The 24,967-nt window shown below is 36.3% G+C and overlaps 1 protein-coding gene across 1 annotated transcript in view; it reads right to left on the bottom strand.

The window, feature by feature from the left end:
- Window positions 1-22,285, bottom strand: part of LOC110027934 (rho GTPase-activating protein 3-like) — a 45,089-nt gene extending 22,804 nt beyond the window's left edge. The window contains exon 1 of the mRNA XM_020729588.1: window positions 21,688-22,285. Coding sequence (XP_020585247.1) covers window positions 21,688-22,091 — 404 coding nt within the window. The 5' untranslated portion in view covers window positions 22,092-22,285. The remainder of the gene's footprint in view (window positions 1-21,687) is intronic.
- Between the last annotated feature and the right edge of the window lie 2,682 nt (window positions 22,286-24,967).

The following is a 24,967-nucleotide window of genomic DNA, read 5'->3' as shown; positions in this document are numbered from 1 at the left end:
AATCTTTGTCTCATCATCACCAGTGATGATCATGTCATCAACATACACAATAAACATAGTGATGTGACCACCATTTTGACAAAAGAACACTGTATGGTCGACATTGATCTGTCGATAACCCATGCCTACAATAGCTTTTCTACACTTATCAAACCAGGCTTGAGGAAATTGTTTCAAGACATAAAGTGACTTCCTGAGCCTGCACACCTTGCCCACTGACTGACTTGTGTTGAATCTGGTGGTATGTCCATAGACACCGCCTTCAATAACTCATCATGAAGAAAAACATTCTTCACATCAAGTTAGTGTAATCTCCACCCACCATTCACAGCTAGAGAGATCAGTGTTCTCACAATGCTCATCTTCGCTACAGGTGCAAAAGTCTTGTCATACTCAATGTCATATGTTTGATTGTACCCTTTCGCCACCAATTGTGGCTTATAACGCTCCACTATCCTTTCTGGATTTTGTTTTACTGTGAAAATTCACTTGCATCCAACTGCTCTTTTCCCCGCTGGTAATGGTACTATCTCCCACGTCCTGTTTTTATCGAGAGCACCAAGTTTCTCCAGCATGAAAGTCTTCTATTTTTTATTTTCCTTAGCTACCTGCCAACACTTGGTTATAGATAAAGTGTCTAAAGATGAAATGAATGTTTCGTGTACAGATGATATGTTAAATTATGAGACAAACTGAGCAATATCATGTGAGAAGCCAAAACAATCATGAGAATAACAATCAGGAGAACAACCCACATTGCTAGGAGTGGTCCTCCTTAAAGCCATAGGAGTGGGAGATGGGAGAGGAATCATATCACATGTATAATCAGATTATGAAGCGGAAGATGTAGGTGTCTCAAGAGTCGGGGTAGACCGGGACAAGCGACTTGATGGCATTAGTGGCACAACAGACGCTATTCCCGAACTTGATGGCACAAGTGGCATAGCAAGCATTGTTTCCTCGTTATGCCTCTTTCTCGTACTGTGTCAGCTTCCTTTAAGCTTGAATCCCTCAACCTTCAGGTTCATTTTCCTTATTTTTCGACTTTTCCTCAGTTGATCCTTCCCACACAACAGTACAAGGCATCATTCCCACATGCACCAATCTCTGAACATCACTACTCTCCCCCTCATGACTCATACCTTCAATATCATAAGAGTCACTAAAAGGTGAGGTCACCTCTAGGGGGTAGTAAGGTCCGTCATGTTGATCAATTGAGCCGATGTCAAAACTGCTTGCCCCCACAAGTGCTTTACGACATTCATCGATCACGCTTTGAGCTACCTCTAGAAGGCGTCTAGTCTTTCTCTCTGCTACTCTGATTTGTACCAGTATGTATGGGTGTGTGGTTTGATACTATATCCTTTGGGCTTACAAATATTCCCCAAATGCCTTGATGGTTTAATCTATCCCATTATCAGACCTCAATACATTCATTAATGCACTGTATTGAGTTTGAGTCGACATGTGATAGTCTTTGAAGCATGCAAGCACATTACTTTTATTTCTCATCAGACATAACCAAATAACACGAGAAAAACAATCAATGAAAGTCACAAAATATCTGCAACCATTCATAGAAGTTGTAGAACAAGGTCCCCACACCCGAGTGCATCAAATCAAAAGAGCATAAGAACTCATTTTTCCAGAACTAGCAAAAGAGCTCCCGGTATACTTACCAAACTCATAGTCATCACACAAGTATTTGTTTATTTATCTTCTCATACATTGATGAATACAAACGACTTGATAGAGCAAACGAAGAATGTCTCATGCATTTGTGATATAGCAACAAAACATTCTCCACGCTCCTCTTAGATCCTCCTGTCCCAACATTCTCAACCATGAATGCCAATGCTATGTCCATCTCCTCTCTATCCAAGTACCAGAGTCCATAATGCCATGTGTCAGTACAAAGTCTCCGGTTAGACCATTTCTCTTGAAAGATTACACTTGGAATATTAAATGAAACAACACATTTTAATTGGAGTATAATGACACTAATGAATAAAAGATTCACTGAAAAAAAGGAAGCATGCAGAACATTAGACAAAGTCATAGAATTTGTACACCTCGCTATGCCCTTACCAACTGCAGGCTGTGTCGTAAGCGGTATGAATGCTCTCTGGAACTGTTAGGTGAGTATATGAAGAGTCTCACTAGTGGCACCTATCACATGTCGAGATGCATTAAAATCTACTATACATTCTGGTGATCTTGAGGAGGATACAGAGACAAGAGCATCTGTATCATGAATACCTTTGGTTGAGTGAGCATAACTAGTAATGTTCCTCCTGGTTGACGATAATGTGGATGCATCCTCAATCACATTGCCTGTCGTTTTCTGCTTCCTCTTCAACAACTCCAGTAACTCGTGATCCTCATCGGTAAAGACTACCCTTGTCTTTCCCTCATTCCTTGTTACCATCAGATTTTCCTGGTAGCCTCCTCTTCCACCCCTTGAGCCCCCACGATTACGATCAGGGCCTTTAGAGTGTTCACATCCACCCATCTCTCTTCTTGGGTGGTTTTGGACAAGTCATGCTCAAACACCCCAGTTCTCCACAATAGTAGCACCTGCGGGTCTCCCCCTAGGCACCTATCATACATAAGCTCGAAGCAGCCAAAGCTAATCGCGTACCTAGAAGTTTACTCGACTCATAGTATAGCCACATTTAACTCTCCTCATGAATCATCAATAGAATTATTCCTCTCTAAAATCGACACCGAAGCCTTTTCCTTTGGCAGCATCTCTTCCCTGTGTCGCACGAGTCTAAACCCGCTTCACCAACATCGATCTTGAGTAGCGAGGAAGGCAACAATTGAATCCTAACACACAAAGACCTTTGGAATTCCTATCTTCCTCCACCTTTGTCTCTGTACCGCTCTCTCCTTGCGAATGTTCCAAAGCAGTGCCACACTCCTTCCTAAAAAACTAGCCCTAAAATAGAGAAACAACATATAAACAGAAGATGGATAGGTAGGAAACAAATAAGAAAGGGAAAATAATTTCTGTCAAATGAAGAGAGGGAGTCCAGCCTCTAGGGTGGAACAACCCTCTCATGCTGACCCGGTTGGGCCCGGTTCAGCCCCCAAGTCCGGCGTCAGTCTCTCAGGGTTGGGAAAGCTTCAACTTCATTCTCAAATTTTTCGGGTTTTCATCTGCAATTCTGATAGCACCTAGATCCCATTGGCGATTGCACTATCATCCAAGGTACCTGAGAGCTTTTCCCAACTTACGAGCCAACATCCACATCGGTCCAATCTTCTGGGAGTTATTACTGAATCGAACGGAGCCTGATTGTCTCGCCTCTACTGCTGAGAATCACTCCCAAAGTACTCACTGATTGGATTAACCTGATCTAAAGTTGGGGTAACCTGAACCTTCCCTCCTGGTGGTGGTGCTGGTGGTAAGGTATCGACCGTGACACCCTGAAATGTTCTCTGTCGTGCCTGTCAAGTGTCTGGAGCTGGGATCAGTTTCATCATCCCCTGTCGTCACTAAAACTGGCCCTACCAATACTACTCTGCTGGTAAGGGCTCATGTGATCTCAAGCTTCGTCGAAGGAAGTAGGATTATGTGTTTCTCATCCTTGGTGAAGGAATGTATTCATGAATCCGTCGTGTTGCGTCCTCTGGTTAAACTACCAGGGTCTCCCCAACAAAAGATGGCATGCATCCATGGAAACTACGTCGCACCAACTTGATCCTCTCTCCCAATCAAAAACTTCACTAGGCACCTCCGGTCAATGCTGAATTTGTTCTCCTTCCTTAGCCATGTCAGAGAATACGGCTGTGAATGCCTCTGGGTCATCAGACCCAACTTCATTACAATCTGCGCAGATGCCACATTCTTACGACTCTCCATTCGATGATGAGACTATATACATTTCCATTAACTGTGCAGTAGGTGCAGAAGAAATTATGGTGAAATACTACGGATATCTCGTATCCTTAGCCTATAGGATTCATCGAACCACAAGTATTTCTTCTTCATTTGGTGGCAGATGGTACACATTACCATGTTCCTCAGTTTTCTCATCGCTAACCTCCTCCACGACACCTTGATCGATAAAAAATACGACTCAGCTCGTCGGACAGTTGGAGGCAATGTGTTCAAATCCATGGCATTTGAAACATTTTCTGATGAGAATTGTGGCGGACGTGCTACTCTTCCCAGGCTTCTTCCAAGTAGGGGTGGCTTTATCCTTATCTGAACCAACTTTATCAACTCCCTGAAGTGTGCTCCTGTTGGCGTCTCCAACAATGAGCGGATGTCTAACTAGTGATGGTTGTCTGCTTTGTTTCTACTGCCTTTCTACTTTCGGTGCTAGGGTCTGGACATCTCCTAGTGATTAAGAAGATTGTAGGTGCACCATGCTGCTAATAATAGACTTCAGGCCCCCCAAATAACGGGCTATGATGTGCTCCTTTGGGTCGATCAAATCACACCTCATCTGCAACTGATCAAATTGTTCCGTGAACTCCTCTACTGATAGATCCCTTTGCAGCAAGTGATGAAGCCTCAGAAACATATCCTGGCGGTAATGAGGTGGGAGATATTTCCTCTGCATCGCTTTCTTCATCTTCTCTCACCTAGTAATTGTATCGTTGTCTTCTCATTTTCTCTATCTTTGTAAGTTCTCCCACCACAAAGTGGCACTCTTCTTCAACTTGATAGCAGTTAATTTGTCCTCTTATCCTTTGGCACATCCTTATACTCAAAAATTTGTTCAGTAGATTGTAGTCAATCAATAAAGTCTTCTAGATCTATATCTCCATCAAACTCTAACAGATCCACTTTGATATCGAAGTCTTTGTGACCTTGAAACGATATCTCCTTTCTAAAATTTTTCCTATGGAAGGGTTTCAAATACCCCTCTCTAGGCTTTCTCTGGTACTGGATTCCGAAACGTCTTGACCTGTTTTCTTCATCGTTGAAATTCTCCCTATAAAAGGGATTCAAATCACTCTATTTCTCCTCTTCAACTCTCTAGATCTCAGTCAAGGGCACCCTTCCCCTGGGTTATCTCATCAATCTCCACAAGTCATTGTTGAAGACAATGGAGTTCTCATCGTATCTCTTCCTGATTAGATTCGGACATATATCTTCTTGGTGACATGGTTTAGGATTTCTGAAAGTGGAAAGGTTATTTGGTGGTAGGAAGAAATTTTTTTGGTCATGGCGGACGCTAGGAATTTTTAGGATAGAACTAGGTTTAGGCTAGATCTAATACCAAATGATACAGTAGTTAACCGAAAACACACCAGGAAAAACAGGTAATATTACTAAAAACAAATGAACAATTACAACCTAGGTTTAGAAAGATTAGGACTTATATCCTATAATATTTGGTCATAGGAAGCCAAAGAGTCTTAGTGAAACGAACAAACTCAGAGTCTTAAGGCTAAGGAGAAGGTCTACTAAACAAGTAAAACCTCAAACCCGGTCTAATGAGAAAATGCAATAAAAAGAGCTTATAACCTTGTCCCAGAAGGACCTAGAAAGTCCAAGTTTATAAAACTTGCAATATTTTATGAATAGGGCTGCCAGCTAAACCAACCTAGATGGGAGAGTTGGGCAACAAGGAGGTGTAGTTTGAGCGGCAGCAATGCTCGAAGGAAGGGGAAGGTGGTCGGTAGGCTGAGGACTGCAGAAAACAACAAACCAAGTGATGTTGCGGAGGGGTTGGAATGAGGTACGACAATACGAAGCGTCTGGGATAATGCAGAGGGAATATGAGGAAGATAATCACCACCTCAAGAGAGATACAACCGAAGCACCCAAAAATCCCTTAAATATAACCCTTGAAAGGGAAACGGATGTCAGTGGCTATCCTGACAGAAATTTGATGAAAATGTTGTTGACATCTGTTTTCCTTTTCGAGAGCTATATACGAGGGATTGGGATGCTCCGACCGTATATCTCTCCAGAGATGATGATTATCTTTCTCATATTCCTTTTTGCATCCTCCCACACTGCTCCCTATTGCCGCACCTCGTTGTAGTTACAGCAAAAAAACTTAATTTGTTATTTTCTACAGCCACATTTCCCTCCCTTCCAGCATTATTGCCTCCCAAACCACACCTCCTTGTTTTCCCAGTCCTATCACCAGACCGTTGTTGCCCAAGACAGTCAGGGAACACCTCCTTCCTATTGTTCGGTTGCTATCCACCTTAACTCCTTGTTGTCATCACCCAAAACAGCCCTCATATTTGTTGTCCCTGCATTTCTGCACCTTCCCTCGCTGCCACCAGCATTCTTTTGCTGCCGCCACCCCCGCTAGCCATCTAGATCCACCTAGCCGACCTCTACAACCCTTGGGATACACTTTAGCAATGTTTGCTACCGTCATGTTATTGTATTTACCCTTTCAAGTGTGTTAGTTGTAAATGTTTATTTATTTTTAGTAATATTATTTGTTATCCTAGTGCGGTTTGAGTTAACTTCGGTATCATTATGACATTAGAAATTTTTTACAAATAAAATTTGTAAAAGAGTGTCAAACTAGCCTTCTAATTTTCTTTCTCCTAGACCTAATCTATTACAAGAACAACAACAAGCCTTTGTTTAACTAAGTAAAGTCAGCTATGAATCCTTTTTCTTCATTGTGTCCTATTGAGTGCATATTTTCATTTGATTCTAATAAATTAAGATTATTATTTATGCAAAATGCCCAACTCTTTTTAGGTCTACCTCTATCTTTCTTAACATAAATCAAATTTAAAACATTCATAGACGTTTAGCGTGAACAAACCATTTAAGATGAATCTCTCTAATCTTGTCTGTCACTCAAGCTACTCCAACCTTTTCATGGATATATTTGTTTTGCATTTTGTCTCTAAGTGTAAAACCACTCATTCATCTGAGCATTCTCATCTCAGCAGCACTTAATTTTATACTTTACATTTACATGTCAAAATTCTGCACCATAAAGCATTGCATGTCTCACCACCATCTCATAAAAGTTTCCTTTAAGTCTAAGAGCTACTTTTTAATCACACCATAGGGCAGATGTATTCTTCCACTTCAACCTTCCAACTTGAATTCTACTACTAACATCCCAATCTACATCACCATCACTTTGAACAATAGAATCGAGATATCTAACACATTCATTCCTTTTACCAATTTGATCACCAATAACTACAACCCCACTACTAGATCTACTACTACTAAAATTACATTCCATATATTGAGTTTTAGATCTACTCAAAAGAAATCATTTTGATTCTAAAGTTGACCTCCATAAATCAAATTTTTCCCAAACTCTCTCTCTCCAGTATTATCCGCAGAAGAATATCATCAATAAAAAGCATACAAAAATGTACATCCTTCTGTAGATGTTCAATAAGAACATAGACCTAATCTAAGAAAGTAATCTAAATCACTAATAGTTGCATATAAATGACTTGCAGGCATAATTAGTATAATGTTAAACTAACTCAAATACGAACTCGAATCCAATCACTTTTTTTTTCAAAATTGACAGCCACTTTAAATGTAATGTCAGAATTTTGAGGATTGGGTAGAGAATCTGATAAATTCTAAAGGTACATCAAACTTTGCATCTCCTAAATTTCAACTGAATTATTTTTATGAAATTCTACGCATGAAATCAACTAAATCGATATAAAGTACTTTATATTAATTATAGACGGGTTGAAAGATATGAAATTCAGAAGTAATATGTTTAATTTATCCTAATTTTATTCTAATCTCGCCTCCTTATTGTTCTCTGTTGACTCCAGCCGCGCTTAACTAAGCATGCAATGGCTCGATGGGATCAAACAGCTAAGAATTCCTTTGATTTTCCTTAAGTGTTGCACTTCCTTTCCCCTCTCCCATTTCCTCCCACTTTTTGTCTTGTTTCCGCTCAGTAGAGAAGGTTTGAGATTCTTGCTACAGTGCAAAGATGGACTTCATGAGTCGGGCGCACCAAACAAGCCGAAGGCAACATTTTAGGGCTCTGATGCTTCGCAAGTCCCATTATCTCCTGATTCTCCATCTCCCTCACTACAGCAGTTCAACAACGGCTTGACAAGCACCCTATAGCCCTTGCTACAATGCAGAGGCGAGCAGGTGCGGGTCGAGCAGTGCAAAGAGAGGCAGCTGGCTACATTTCAAGCTTCGAGAACAAAATCAAATGGTATGAATATCTCTCTCATCATTTGTAACTTTTATTTCCTTCCTCACGTTTCTATTTTGACGTTGGCCTCATTTTTCGTGCATTTCTCATTTCCAGTAGCCATCAGAAGTGTCGATCTAGTGTCGGAAGAATCAAAAGTGGTGTGTGAGTTTTCGTATGAGATTTAGCACGAAATCAATTACTTGTAAAGTTTGGGTGATAGGAAAGAGAAAAAAATTGAAATAAGTGATTTCGAAAAAAGCGAATTTAGGTCGAGAAGCCCATTTGAGGTATGTTTTGGGCGAACAAGTTTTGTTTTGGGTTAATGCATGTTATGAGCCTAAAGTTTATGAATTGCTTATGAATTCTCATGCTATCTATACGAAACGGCGAGCTTGAGATGAGTGTGTGGGCACTCATTGTAGGATTCTCTGTCAAGTTAGATGAAATAATCTTGTGTTAATTCAAGAAAAATAATCTTCTATAGGTTTTAATATGATTTTTAGTTTGACACAGATACATTTAAAATTTTCTGCATATTGTAAATGGATATTTGCAATTGAATGTATGAATGTATGCTTACTTCTCTTTTGATACATGTGATGTTATGATCATGCTTAGATGCTTATGACTATGCTTATGATATTAACTGTAGATATTCATTAGTTATATTCATGCATATAATACATGTAATGTTTGTTAAATATTTGATACAGGAATAATGATTTAAATGTCACAAGATATGTTACACATGCAGGAATGTAGTATTTCCGACTGCTGATATTTATATGGGGACGAAACTCTAAGAAGCATTGGGATTAGGACATGACAAAATGTCAAGGAACAGTGGGTATCAGGAGAGCTATTGATAACTATTATATTAAAAGAAGTCCAACATTTATCAACAGTTATATGGTCTTTAAAACAGGATGACGGCCCATGATGATAGGACATGAAAATAGTTGAAACTTATACATTTTTAAGTGACATTACTATGAAATGACATTATTATGATTACATATGATAAGAAACTTATGAACATGCTTAAGAACATGTTTATTAAGATACTTATGATTTCATGTTTATGACATACATGTTAGCACTACAGACTTGATTTTTACACTATCTGCTCTTTTCATTTTCTCTACTATGTTAACATGTTATAACTTGTCTATGTAAAAATGTACAGATTCATACGAGCATGCATGTTATTTCTTATATATATAAAATTTTATATTAGTTCTGATTATTTCTTTGAACTCGTCGTTGCTCATTCTTCGTTGTTGTCTTCCAGATAGAGGCAACGAGCACCGGGGAGTATAACTAGACGTGTTTTATACAATATAACACTATATAATTTTGGGAGTTGTACAGACGTTTTGAGTACGTATTTTATTTATATTGGATTTAGCAGCTATGTATAGTTTATATGTTCTGAGAATATGTTTTTTTTTCACGTTTTCGAGTTTGTATATGAAAAAGTTATGGAGTGCAATAGAGTTAGATTAATTGATCACCCATTGTGTCCTGATTCTACAAGTCAGGACGAGTGCTAGTAAGAGTTGGTATGACTAAATTGCCAGTCTCAGTTGCACCACGATTGACTGTACCAGCGAGATAGTTAGGGTTTGACAGAAAGTGGTATCAAAGCATGGTTATTAGATGAAAAAAATGATGGAAGTGTGTCAGATTTAGAAAAAGTAAGAAGGAGATCAAATATGAATTGATTTATACAGAACTATAAGTTAATGAATCTGGAGTGGGTAACTGATACAACTTAAGGTATCATGCATGCACAACATAATATTACATGATAAATAGCATTTAAATAATAAATTGTGCCAATACAGATGAACATGTCTGAAGGAGAATCAAAAAGTACTGACGGCTAGTCTCGTAGGCCAAGTGCATAGCAAGAAGTAAAATCTAAAAATATTTTGACAAAAATGAAAATCAGAATAAGACGAATGAAAATACAAGAGCCACTGATCAACAAAGCATCGTTCAATTAATATCACAATTGGTCAATAAAATGGCTCCTCTTTAGAGATCTTGCACTAGTACATGGCCCAGAATTGAAGATGGGGCAGAAGTGGCTCAACACTTGAAGATACTTCAGTCTTTCAAGTCCCCTGCATTCAAGGGTGTCAGTGACCCTACGGTTGCTGAAGCTTGGCTTTTGAAGATTGAAAAAATTCTTCATGGTAAGATTTGTCCACAAAACATATAAGTGGTATTAGCTACTTTAATGTTAGAAAGCGAGGCAGAAAGGAGGTGGTAGGCGTAACATAGAGAAAAGTTTCAGAAGACGCCTCTTTCACAGAATCAGTGGGAAGATCTTGTTAAAGTCTTCAAAGATTGGTTCATTTCGCCTTTCAACCAGATTAGCGTTGCAAAATAAGTTCTTTAATCTAACTCAGAGGTCCAAGACTGTCATGCAATATGAGACAATTCACTTCTCTTTCCAGATATGCACCTCATAATGTTAACACCCAGAAGGAAAAGCATCACAGATTTCTACGCGGTCTAAGAGATCAGTTGAGGTTGGCATTCGCTCCATTTGAGATCAGTGTTTTGCCCAGTACTTGTTGAAAGGGCGAGAAGAATTGAAAATGAACTAAACTTTTCCAGTCAGTAGTAACAACCTCAGGTAAGTAAGTGAAAAGATTTTGACAAGGGAGACTACTTCCAAAGAAAGAAAATTAAATCAGAAGGTAAGAAAAAGCAGCCCCAATCAAAAAGTCAGTTTTTGAAAAATATGAAAGAAGACACTTCGGGCAGTGCTTAATTGGTTTAGGTAAATACTGCAAAAGTAGACAGAACATATTCAAATGAACTGTCCGCCGAAAAGAAGAGAGACAATAGATCACTAACAATTCAAGGATAGGGACATCCCAGAAAATTTTTGAAAAGCAATTAGCCCAACAAAATAAAGGGTAAAACTTCAAAACGCAGAACTGAGCGATTAGTACAAGCCCAAGTTTTTGCAATCACGCCTCGAGAAGCCAAAGAATATGAAGAAGTGGTCACAGGTACGTTTTTTATTCAAGATCAAACTGATACAATTTTATTCGATTCAGATGCATCACATTCCTTTATTTTTGAAGAGTTTGTTGCCAATTTACCTGTTGATATTATACATTTTATTCTTGCTTTTTGTGTAATTATATCATCGGAAAGTAGTTTTTATGCCAATAGAATGTACCATCCAGGTTTATATTCATGATAAGAAGTTGCCAGTAGAGTTGATTATCATACTGATTCACACCTTAGATATTATTTTGGGGATGAATTGGTCAGTAAATCATCTTGCTACAATTGAATGTTGGAAGGGCGGACGAAGCTAAAATCGCCTAGTGAAAATTAATTTTATATTCTATGTGATCGAAATGCACAATCGTCCCTAATTAGTGTGATAAAAGTTGGAAAGTATTTGTAAATTAGTGAACATATATTTTTGACAAAATTATAAGCGTTGAAATAAAGATGTACAAAAAGTGAAGAACAATCCTGTGGTTTCAGAATTTTCTGATGTATTTCCTAAACAATATCAGAACGACCACCAGAACGAGAAGTTGAGTTTGACATTGATGTGCAACCAGGAACGTCTGAAATATTCAAATCACCTTACAGGATGGCTTCGAAGGAATTGTAGGAATTCAAATGCCAGTTGCAGAAATTAATTGATAAGGGTTTTATTATACCAAGCAATTCACCTTGGAGTGCTCCAGTATTGTTTGTCAAGAAGAAGAATGGATTGATGTGATTATGTATTGATTACAAGGAGTTGAACAAGAAGACTATCGAGAATAAATACCCTTTACCCAGGATCGATGATCTATTTGATAAACTAGAAAGAGCCATTGTATTTTCTTAAATTAATCTGAAACCAGAATAAAATCATATCAGAATCAAGGAGACAAATATAAGTAAGATAGCTTTTGGGACTAGATATGACCATTTTGAATTCTTAATTATGACTTTTGGTTAAGCTAATGCTCCTGAAATTTTTAAGGACTTGAATAGGATCTTCAAGCCGTATGTGGATCAATTTATTATTATTTTTATTGATGATAATTTGATATATTCAAGATCTAATGATAATCATGCCCCGCATCTGAGGGTGATTTTGTAGATGTTAAGACAGAATCAGTTATTTGCAAAATTTTTTAAATGTGAATTTTAGTTGCGAAACATTGCAATTTTTAGGCATATTATCAGTGGCCAAGGAATTTCAGAAGATTCTCAGAAGATGAAAGCAATTGTGGAATGACCTACTCCAAAGAATGTTACAGAGGTACGCATTTTTCTTGGTTTGCAGGATATTACAGGAGGTTCACAAAAGATTTTTCATATATAGTCATGTTATCCAAGCTGACGAGAAAATATGTCCAATTTGTGTGGACTGCTGAATGTGAGCACAGTTTTCAAGGGTTGAAATATTTGACCACTGTTCCAATGTTAGCTCTTCCATCATGCATAGAAAGATTTCAGATTTATAATGATGCATTATTAAGAGGTTTGAGGGTTTTAATGTCGAATATAATGGTGATAACTTGTGCATCCAGATAGTTGAAGCCCCATAAAAGGAACTGACACATGACTTAGAGTTAATTGTTGTAGTGCTTGCTCTCAAGATTTGACAACATTACTTGTATGGCGTAAAATAGGAAAGAAGTATTCACCGATCATCAAAGTCTGAAGTACATAATTGAATTTGAGGCAACGAAGATGGTTAGAATTGATCAAAGACTACGATCTAGATATATAGTATCATCCAGATCGAGAAAATATAGTTCATGATGCATTGAGTTGTAAATTCACAGGTAGTGCAAGTTGAATTATCACTCAGAGGCCAGAGTTGATACCTTCCAGTTGAAAGTCAGAAAACTAGAAGATAGTGGATATTTGCATCAATTAGCAGTGCAACCAACATTAATTGATAGGATTAAAACAACTCAAAAAGTTAGCAACGAATATCCAAAACTTCTAAAACAACTTCAATTATGAAAGATGTCAAATCTAATGGTGGATGAAGATGGCATTATCAGAAAAAAACTGCAATAAAGGGTACCTACTGATTCTGATTTAAGATGGAGAATTCTACCTGAAGCTCATCATTTAGGGTCCACAATTTATCCATGCAGCACTAAAATATACAAAAAGTTGACATTCTTGTGGCCAAGTATGAAGAAAGATGTTGAATATATATCTAAATGTCAAGCATGTCAGATTCTAAAAATTGAGTATCAAAGAAGCAACAGATTGCTATTATTGTTACCGATACCTGAATGAAACTGAGAAGAAATAGATACGTATTTTTTATGGGATTTTCTCGATCTAGACAAGGTCATGACAATATTTGGATCATTATTGAAAGACTAACCAAGTTAACAGGCTTTATTCTTATTAAACAGACAGATTTGGTGGAAAGGTTGGATAGAGTGCATGTCAAAGAAATTATCAAATTGCACTGTATTCAAAAAATTATAGTTTCTGACATTTATGGAACATTCACATCTAGGTTGTAGAAAAACATTCAACAAGGTTTGGGAACACAATTGCATTTCAGGACTGCATTTCATCCACAAACTGCGGACAATCAGAAAGAACAATTCAGTTATTAGAAAATTTGTTAAGGCTTTGTGTTCTAAACTTTAAAAGCGGTTGGGAAGATCACGTTCCAATGATCGAGTTTGCCTATAACAATACCTATCAATTCAGTATCAAAATGGCTCCTTGGCAGAAAATGCAAAACTACATTGAGTTGGGTTGAAGTGGGTGAATTAATGATACTTGTGGATATTAGATCAAACAGAGACAGACTGAAAATTGTTCATGATCAACAGCAGAAATACTACGATCCAAAGCACAAAGCAATGGAATTTGAAGTTGGAGATTTCGTTATTTTGAAAGTCAGACCAATGAAATGCACAACTAGATTTGGTCAAGTTGAATCCAAGTATATTGCCATTTAGAAATTATAGAAAGGATCAGTCCATTTGCCTATAAATTAATGATACTTGTGGATATGTCAGATATTCACGATGAGTTTTATATTTCAATGATGAGAGAATGAGTTTTAAATTCAGATCATAAGATTTCAAATGAAAATATTAAAGTACAAAAATATCTAACATATATTGAAAGAGTTTGAAAGAATTTTAGAAACAGATGTCACGAAACTAAGGAACATAAATATTCTTTTTTCTCAAAATAAAGTGGTGGCATAGGCCTAAAAAGGAAGTTACATGGGAAAAAAAGAAGAAATACTACAAAAATATCCCTTCCTATTCGCGTAAAGCCAGAAATTTTGAGGATAGAATATTTATAAGAAGGGCAGAGCTATAATGCCCAATTTTTGAGGATTAGATAAAGAATTTGACAAATTCTAAAAGAACCCCAAATTTCAACCGAATTATTTTTATAAAATTCTAAGCATGAAACTGATCAAATCAATATAAAGTGTTATATATTAATTATAAATGGATTGAGAGAAATAAAATTCAAAAGTTATATGTTTCATTTATCCTAATTTTATTTTAATACCGCTTCTTTATTATTCTCTGTCGACTCCAGCCGCACTTAACTGTGCATGCAATGGCTCGATGGGATCAAATGGCCAAGACTTCCTTTGATTTTCCTTAAGTGTCCCACTTCCACTCCCCTTTATTGTTTCCTCCCCCATCCTTGTCTTGGTTCCGCTTAGTACAGAAGGTTTGTAATCCTTGCTACAGTGCAGGGACAAACTGCGCGAGTCAAGCAGCACCAGGGAAGCCACAAGAGCCACTTTAGGGCTCTAAAGCTACGCACGTCACCTTCTCTCTCCCGATTCTCCCCCTCCCTCATGGCAACAGTTCGGCAGCGGCTCGAGAAGCACCCTGAGGACCTCGCTACAGTGCAAGGGCGAGCAGGCGTAGGTCGAGAGGCGCACAGGGAGGTCGTTGGCCGCATTTCAAGCTTCGAGAACGAAATCAAATGGTATGAATCCCTCTTTCTCGTCATTTGAGACTTTTATTTCCTTCCTCACATTTTTTTTTTAATGTTTGCCTCATTTTTGGTGCATTTCTCATTTCCAATAACTGTCGGAGGTGTCGATCTTGTGGCGGAAGAGTCAAAAGTGGTGTGTTTCTGTACAAGATTTCGCACAAAATTAGCGAGAAGTAAGATTTGGGGTGATGGGGATGAAAGAAAATTGAAATAGGCGATTTCAGAAAATCGAATTTATGTCGAGAAGCTCATTTGAGGTATGTTTTGGGTTAATGCATGTTATGAGCTCAAACTTTATGAGTTCCTAAGATTCCTATGAATTTGTAGGTTGTGTATACGAGGCGGCGAGCTCGAGATGAGCGTGTAGACACTCGTCATAAGGTTGCTCCGTCAAGTCAGGTGAAATAATTTTATGTTAACTTAATAAAAATAATCTATATAATCTGCTATAATTTTTAGTACATAGATGCATTTAAAATTTCATGCATATTGTAAATGGATACATGCAATTGAATATATATGAATGTATGTTTACTTCTCATATGATATATGTGATGTTATTATCATGTTATGATACATATGACTATGCTTATGATATTAATTGCATGCAGGTATTCATTTGTTATATTTCATGTCTATGATACATGTAATGTCTGCTAAATGTTTGATTCAATAATGATGATTTAAATATCACAATAAATGTTATGGGTAAATTATTATATGAGTACTTGCAAGTACACTATGCAGGGATGTAGTATTATCAACTCTTGATATTTATACAGAGACAAAACTCTGAGAACCGTTAGAATTAGGCGGTGACAGAACATTAGGGAACTATCAGTATTATGGAGGTTATTGATAACTGTTATGTTGGGGGAAACCCAATCAATATCGATAATTTATATAGCCTTTGGGATAGGATGACGACCCGTGACGATAAGAAATGGAAATTATTGAGCCTATACATTTTTAAATCACATTACTATGAAATGACATCGCTATGATTACATATGGTAAGAAGCTTATGAACATGTTTATGATTATACTGATAATTTTATGCTTATGACATATATATTTACACTACAGTCTTGATTTTTACACTACATATTTTATTTTTATGTTCTCTACTATATTAGCATGTTATGATATTTGTGTGTAGAGATGTACAGTTTCATACAAGCATGCACGTTGCTTCTTTTCCATTTATAAAATCTTATGTTAGCGCAGATTATTTCTCTCAGCTCCTTGTTGCCCTCCAAGTAGAGACAACAAGCACTGGGGTGAGTAGTCAGGTGTATATTGTACAGTATTACACTATATAGTTTCGAAAGTTGTACAGATATTTTGGGTACGTATTTTATTATGTTGGATTTAACAACTCTGTATAATTTATATGTTTTGAGAATATAATTTTTCCACGCTTCTGAATTGTATATGAATGAGTTATAGAATGCAATGTATTACTTATGTTTGTAGCGATTTAGTTAGACTAGTTTATCACCTATTGGATCTTGATTCTGCAAATCAGGACGGGTGCTGGCGAGAGTTGGTCTTCCAAATTTTCAGCCTATGTTGTATCTAGATTGACCCTACCAGGAGGGTTTGTTGGGGTGTGACATTAAAACTCACAATGTTTAATCATAATCAAAGTCATCTCAAGTTATTTGGACATTATAAATGGTCTGCATCAAATGCTCTCTGCCACTTAAGAAGTGACCATATACACACCTTAGTTTTCTTCTTATTTGTTGCAGAAGACCAACGAAGCTTAGAACAACTAAAAGATATATAGATAAATTAAGAGTCAATTTATAAAAGATTCATTTGAAATTGAAAGCCAATATTATCTTCCACTTCAACCTTAATGATCGTATCATAGACTCGGATGTTTCTAGAACTTCTGAATTTGGTTCTGAAGCATCCAATGTTAACAACCAATGGCAATCTTGCAAAAACCATGCCTTTTGGAAGTTTCTTCGGTCTGATGGATGCATAAAGTCGCCAGCAACTCCCTCTTGTGCATAGAAAAACCTTGATATGACAACGAGGATAGTTTTCAAACTGACTATCAATCAATTAAAACGATGACTTTTGAAAAAGGTTGAAATGGGAACAACCGTGGCCAAGTTCAATTAATTCAATGTTTAATAAAAACAAAATAATGTATTAATTCAATTAAATAAAGTAATCAAATAGTTCGAAGGTTCAAGTACTTATTTTCACCAAGAACTGGCAGCCTAGATGCTACTTGCTTATAGAAGGGGAACAAGTCACGGTAAGCCACATAAAGTAACCACCATGACAATTGTAAGCAATATTTATCGAAGTTACATTCATCAAATCATCATGGAAGCTTGAAACACAGTTTGGCAACTCATTAGTGATAAACCAACTCTCTTAAATTTAAAACTCGGCAAGTTGCCCAGGAGATGACCCTCTCTCATTCCTTAGTACTTTTAAATTCACCTTAAATAACACTTGAAGTCGCTTATCCACGCATAGACCTCAGCTACATTTGCAAGGTACCCCTCTGTTGCCTAGCGATTCTTGCCAAAAGAACTAGCTGAGTACTCGCCCGGTGGATGACTATCTAGAATCACCCTCTACACAACCACACCAAGTCTTATCAAATAATTGTCTTGTATTTTTGTCATGCAACCCTTCTGTAATAATTAACTTCGGCCTATAACTATAAATAAGTTGAGTGAGGGAAGGAAAACAAGGAAAAGCCATGATACAACCTCTTACTTTAGTCTGGTACTTTAAGGTTAAAATGTTGTCCACCTCAAATCTTTTTGAATACTTGAACAAACTCTCTTCCTTTCATAAGCTTAGTGTTGGCTTAGTTAAACTCATTGTTTCTCTAAGTTGTCAAATGTGTCTCTTACAAACCCAAAAATAACTAAAAAGAATATTTGAATCTGACCCTTAGGCTAAATCTACAATCATAAGGTCTTAGTGTTTTTCACAGATAATATTAGATTTAACATACTCTAAAGGACATTGAGCAATGGAGATTGCTATGAAAAAGAATCATATTGTAGGGCATATCAATGAAAAATCATTATAGAGTGACTATTGGATAATTTGCTCAGCAAAATAATCACAAGAATCTTTGAATGTTTTTTTAAGGCTATTCATCTCAATCATTTCTTACGAGAATATCACTTCAACATTTCTCTTATTCGTCATCGGCCCAAGATCAACTACTAAAAATCCTAACAATGAACCCTATCTATTAGAGGAAAGCTCCATGGAGAATCTTCGCCACTAACAATCAACATCATACTCAACACATCAAGACTGTTTCAGTGAAAATTGCAGAAGCTCAACTTCCCTTGAGATTCAAGGTGTCTTACTTGGAAACTTACTAGAGGAAGTTAGACCCATCCATCCATAGTGTCAACAATTTCCCTCATCACTATTCATGACATAGTAAAAATTTGGCTATCATCATCACACAATCAAAGAGCACTGCAATGATGTTTCTTATTTCTTTTGCCAAAGAGCATTACTTGCTTCAATCTTCAAGAGATAATTCATCATACAATTCATAGTGCACAGAAGTTGCTAAAGAATTATCGAGCTTTACTAAGTAAGCCACGAGCCTAACAAGTAATTATATTGCTTCACTATATATTTCTAGCACAAAAATGTTGGTTGTTCAAAACTATGAGCCATCCATCACCCAAAAAGCACCAACTCAAGGTCTCTTATAATGGCCTTTTAAATAGGCACTTGGTTTGTAATAGCCAAGGATACTAGACAATTTGCTCAAGTTCACCAACAATAACATCAACGCTAAGGAATACAACTATGTAATCTTTGCTTCTTCGTCCAAGCTACCTAATTCTAGTATCACATGAGATTCTTATTGCGATAGAAACTTAAGATTTGATCGATTCAAATAAAAATCACACCGTGAAAAAACACACCTACTCAAAAGATCCAATATAATAAATTGAGCAGAAACACACAACAAAAAAATCCATAAAAAGTACATAAGGATTTAACATGGAAAAACCCGAGAAAAGAGAAAAATCATGAAATCACACCACACATAAAATTTCATTATGAAAGGAGAATAGTACAAAATTATACCACTTAGATCTACTCTTTATACTACTGAAATGTATAGCAATTCTTGTTCTTTCCTTTGTTGATTTCACAAAAGAAAGCCCTCGTTGAAATCCACCCTCGACTCTCTCAACAAAACTTTGCTCCTGTTACGTACCATTGAGAATACACAACGCAAGAGAGAGTGATTAGGGATTAAATTCTTAACTGCGTACAAACCACCCATGACTCCATAGTGCTGCTCCGGTGTATTGTCTTTCTGCTTGCTCTGGTTAAACTGAAGAACAGTTGACGTTTAGGTGCCCCCCATTTCGTAAGGGCGCCACACACTCTAGACCAAGGCGCAGAGGCATCGAGGAGCTCCCGATGAGGCTCAGGGGCGCAGGTTTTGGTGCCTTTCTTTTGTACTGCTAGGTATTGGCATGCAAGCAAACTTCATACTCAATAATCTCCCATTTGGACATTGATTTACACCCAACACCTCTTTTTCAGATCTACACCTTCATCTGTATCATCGTCATGCTTTTGTATCGTAGCGTGGCTCGTCTTCGATCTCAACCTTCCTAGACTCCAGTTGAAGCTAAGAATAGTTTCAGTTTCTCAATAGTCACCACCTTAGTCAACATATCCGCAGGATTCTAAGCTGTGTGTATCTCCTCTAGAAATAACTATCCATCTTCTAGGATTGAACGAATAGGTGATGCCTCAGTTGAATATGCTTTGTCTTGACATTAAAAACATCATTCTTAGCCAGATGTATTGTAATAACTATTTTTTGATAAATTTAATAAAAATTTCGACAACTTAAAGTGTACCTCAATTTTCGCACCCTTCAAATTTCAATCAAGTTAAATTTATAAAATTCTACGTGCCGAATCAAACAATTCAATATAAAGAACTACCGATAACCAATAGCACACTATCATTGGCTAGAAGAATCCACTCTTGACATCGAAAACCACTGTCTTCATAGTAGCTTCTCCAATAACAACCCTTACATTGGGTGGAAGAATCCAGTCTTGACCACCTTCTACTATTTATGGTGGTTTAGTCTTAACCTCCTTTAATATAGGTAACTTAGAGGATGTTGATTCCCCCGTAGCCATCTTAGCACAGCATGCCAATAATACTTTGAATTTCTTGAATAATCTATCAGATACAAAATTAGATAGACCAACAACCTTTTCATCTTGTAAGAAATGGAAAAAAATATCATAAGCACTTTAACAATTAAAGAGCAGTGATAAAAAAATAAGCAGCAAAAATTTTTCAATAAACTCAAAGTCTTGTATCAACGAGTTTTAGTATATTTTCATAACTGCCATTTGTGAAAGATTCAAGCAACCAACAAATTTGACGTCTTAGATCTTCTAGGTTGAATTGGGTTTGTTGTTTTCATTCCCTTTTTATTCTCAGCTTCTTGAATGATGCACAAGAATCAAAGAACTAATGTAAAACTATATTTTCCTAGCTTTGGTTCATGAGTTATCATAGAAGCCCGAACTTGATTCAATAATCACCGGTCATAAGCCAATTTGGTGTTAATCACCTAAAGCCTTTGCTTTAGCCAAGTTGTGCAGGTCGCCACCTTACTAAATCTTCAGTGTTTGGATACTAAATTTGCTACAAAGAGCTCTTAAATTTACCTAATCACTAGACTATTCACCCATAGACCTCAATAAATCGTCCAAAATATTGGACTTTAAATTAGGGGTGCCCCTATAAGATCACTTGCCTAAAATTCCAATATCTTGGATTCCACTTTTGCTGGATTTGCCCAGCACACAATTAGCTACATTAAGACACTATATGTTTTCTTATATTTTTTCCCTCATGTAAAACTTCTCATGCCATCGAACAAGGCCCAAACCAATAAATAAAGAGTCATTGGATTAGGGGAGAGAAAATTTTATGAGCAATTCTAGTATTGGGGACAAACAGTCTCCTAAAATCTCTCTAAATTCTTTAACAATCTCTCTCCCTCTCTCTCTCTCTCTCTAGCCTGGTCAAGTCTCCTATACCTAAAATCAGTAAAGAGAATCTTTGAATCGAAGCCCTGAGCTCAATCTGCAGCTGCAGTAAGATTTTAATATTTTTCATAGAAAACATCAAATCCAACAACGGACATCTTTCCTTTTCATTCTATCCAACAAACAGGCTAGATCCATCACCCATTGACTTACCCAAGCCCGATCTTGCCTCCATATTTTGTTTGAATTCGACTTTCAAGTTCTCTATAAAATGTCCATGATGCATCTCCATTGAAACCCAAAAAAATGGACAATCTTAAGCAACAGCATCCTGACTGATTTTCCATTGGGATGCCCATAATCAGGTTTTGATGCTCACTACATCCTAACAAAAAACTTCCTCCAAGGTTCCACACAAACCTAAAAACTTGGAAAAAGTGTATATAAAAGAAAAAGAAAGATTCAAAACAAAGCATCAACATGTTTAAAAAAACAACATTAATAGAACTGCAATGACGCACCTGGCACTAGGAACTTTGCTGGGGATATCGGGCTGGAACTCCAGCGGCAGACCGAGAAACCCATCAAACCTATCGAACGTCACATGGGCGATGTGCTGAACATCAGTCGGCCGGCCGATGTCCATGGAAGCTCCAGCACGTTCTTCCCCAGCTCCTACGCTGCACATCACCAACGACTTCCGCAGCACCGCAGCCACAGTCCCCACTATGGAGAACTGCTGACCCCGACCCTCCCTTCCGTCCCCGCCGCCCTCCTCCACAGCCGGCGCGATCAGCGAAGACGAAATGAGATCATCGCTGCACCCGCACTCAACCACTTCGTCGTCTGTCTCGTCGACAGGAGTGCGGCGGGAGAGCGAATATGATGAGGAGAGGAAACCAAGAAGGAACGGGAATCTAGCCATGGTGGGGGAAAGAAGGTTAGTGTGTCACATGGCTAGAAGAAGGTTAAGGAAATAGCTTAGGGCGGGAATGGAGAATAGCGGAGGAGAAAGCGGATTACCCACCGTCAGGATTCTTGCTCCATTGCAAATAAATATTCTTAGCGGAAACTGAGATAAAGCTGCAAGCGGCAAGGAAGGGGATCTTTAAAGAAGCACTTTCTTCGTTTTGCAGTTGCCTGCCTCCCGTTCAGGAACGGTCGGGTCCACGACTACAACGACCGGCTTTTTTGGGTCTAGCTCGGCCGGGTGAGACCACACATACCACGTTTTCAGTAGTTTATGGACAAGGAGTCATAATGGGTGTACATTAGGATATTTGCGTACGTAAGATGTACGCAGAGTTGTGTATGTTCGGAGATTATTCAGAAGGTATAAGATGGTTATATCCGTCTTATACCCTCTTTAACTTCTGTGTAACCTACCTGTAACATATATGTAACCTACAAATAAGTTATGTGTTTCTGTAGCTCCGGTAATTACAGTTAAGTCACAGGAAGGTTACAGGAGGGTATAAAACGGATATAACTCGTCTGTACCCTCTAAATAACCGTGAAGTACGCAGCGCTGCGTACCATCTTACGTATGCAAATATTTTTCGTACATTAGAGGAATTTGGAAAGGTTGGGATTTTCTTCACTAGTGTGTCCTATTTGATTACTTGTTATATTTTTTTGTTCGACAAAAGAGAGTTAGCACATCCTAAATTTAATGTATCAGTGCTACAAAATAAAGTCAACAAATAATAATATGTAAGAAAAAATTCACAGGATATCAAAAAAATTATTTACTCGTCCTAAACATTTAGATTAGCAAGAAAAAACTTATATTAACCAAACATTTCAAACAAACAAACTTATTGAAGGCAAGGCAAGTTTGTTTTGACTTTTCATGAATTTTTGCCCTTCTAAATGAGTTTAATATTTAAAGATTATTAAAAATTCATTGATAAAACATAACTTTATATGTCTTGATTCCTTTCTATTCACTTGATTTATTATTGAAAGCTTCATTCATTTTAGAGTTTTCTTGAAGAAGTTATCAGAGTTTTAGTATATAAGGGTATATTTGTAAATTTCTCATTTTTAACTTCAACAACTTCATTTCAAAGTGAAAGTGACTTTTTCACACACACACACACACACACCCACACACACACACACACACACACACACACACACACATATATATATATATATATATATAATTGCTTGATATTCTTAAGTTCAAACATTTCTTTAAACACATGAATTTTATTGTTCAATTATTGTTTAACTTTTGGCTAGTGATTTCAAATCTAATTTTAAATATTTCAAGTTTGAAAAGTCCATTTTGGTTGCTTAAAAGTAGTAAGGGTATATTTGTAATTTTGACAAATTACAAATATGCCTTTAATCATTTTTTAATTCCAAACTCTCTAAATTATTATGTTTCGATTGATTATTAATCAATTATAATCAAATTTAAGAAGTTTTAATAATTACTTTTTAATCTAAAGATTAAAGATTTAAATATTAAGGGTATATTTATAATTTTAGAAAAATTACAAATACAACTTTCTTTACTATTCTGCTTATGTATTTCTTGGATCTTTATTTTTTGACTGATATATACTAATTTGAATTCATATTTTCATATTATTGATAAATTATTGATAAATTTTAATAATATTTTACAAATATTAAGGTTTCTAAATGTCTAAATTAAGCATTATGATATAATTATAATTTCTCAAATTTTGTCCAATTTTTCTTAATTTTTTTATTAATTCCACTTGTTAATTTCATCAAACTTTAAGAAACATTTAAAAGAGTGAATTGAATGATTATTCAATCATTTTTCATCAATTAAATTCATTCAAAAAATTATAAAAAATAAAATTTTAATATTTCAAATATTTGCAAATTTACCTTACATGCATTTCAACTTTGCAAATCAAAATCAAATTCAACCAATTAATTTCAATTGTTCAATGGATCATATCATCAAAAATCCAAAATATAATTCTTGGTTTTAATTGGAATTAAAAAAAAAGGTTTAAAATCCAAAAAAAAAAAATTATAAATATACCCTTATGCTTCCCAAATGATTTTATTGAATTCAAATGAATGAAACCATCTTTTTTTCCTCATAGTTTCTCTATTTTAATTCTTTTCTTGAAATTGCAAATGAGTTTTATTTTTTGAAATTTTGGTTTATTTATTGTAGTTATTTTTCAAATTAATTACTAATTTAATGAGAGCTTGTAAAATTGAAAGATAAATTAAAACATAATTTATAATATAAATTTGTGAATATTTTTTTTTTATGAAAAAAATGTTTCATCATAATCTTTAAGTAAGGGTGAAACTACTAAGAAATAAATTGATCGGCATGAAAGCATTAATATAAAACTATTCTCTTTTCGTATGTCTGTGACATAACTTTACATATTTTAATATGGCACACCTTCCCCAATCCAACTTCCTTTAAGGATCTAATGAAAGAAATAAAATATTATATGGTAATTAAATTCAAGTTTCAATCATATTTTATTTTGAAGTTTTACATATAGAGAATCAAACAATCACTAATCAACCAATTAAAGAAAGAAATCAAGAGTCTATGGATAAATGAAGTCTCCATTCTTTAAAAATAAGTAATGAATTTTTTTTAGTTCATAAAATCATGATAGAGATGTTATAAAGTATTGATAACTTTGAAATAAAAATGTACTTGAACAACATTTTGTTACTATGTAAAGTCTTTTTTATATGCAATAAAAGGTAACGCATGGTAGCTTTTTATTTATTAGACTACCTTATTGAGTATGCTTAAACATTATATTTATAATATTTTGT

The sequence above is a fragment of the Phalaenopsis equestris genome, unplaced genomic scaffold (assembly GCF_001263595.1).
Source record: "Phalaenopsis equestris unplaced genomic scaffold, ASM126359v1 Scaffold000468, whole genome shotgun sequence".
Taxonomy (NCBI): Eukaryota; Viridiplantae; Streptophyta; class Magnoliopsida; order Asparagales; family Orchidaceae; genus Phalaenopsis; species Phalaenopsis equestris.
The sequence above is the reverse complement of the archived record's forward strand: the minus strand, read 5'-3'. Positions and strand labels throughout refer to the sequence as shown.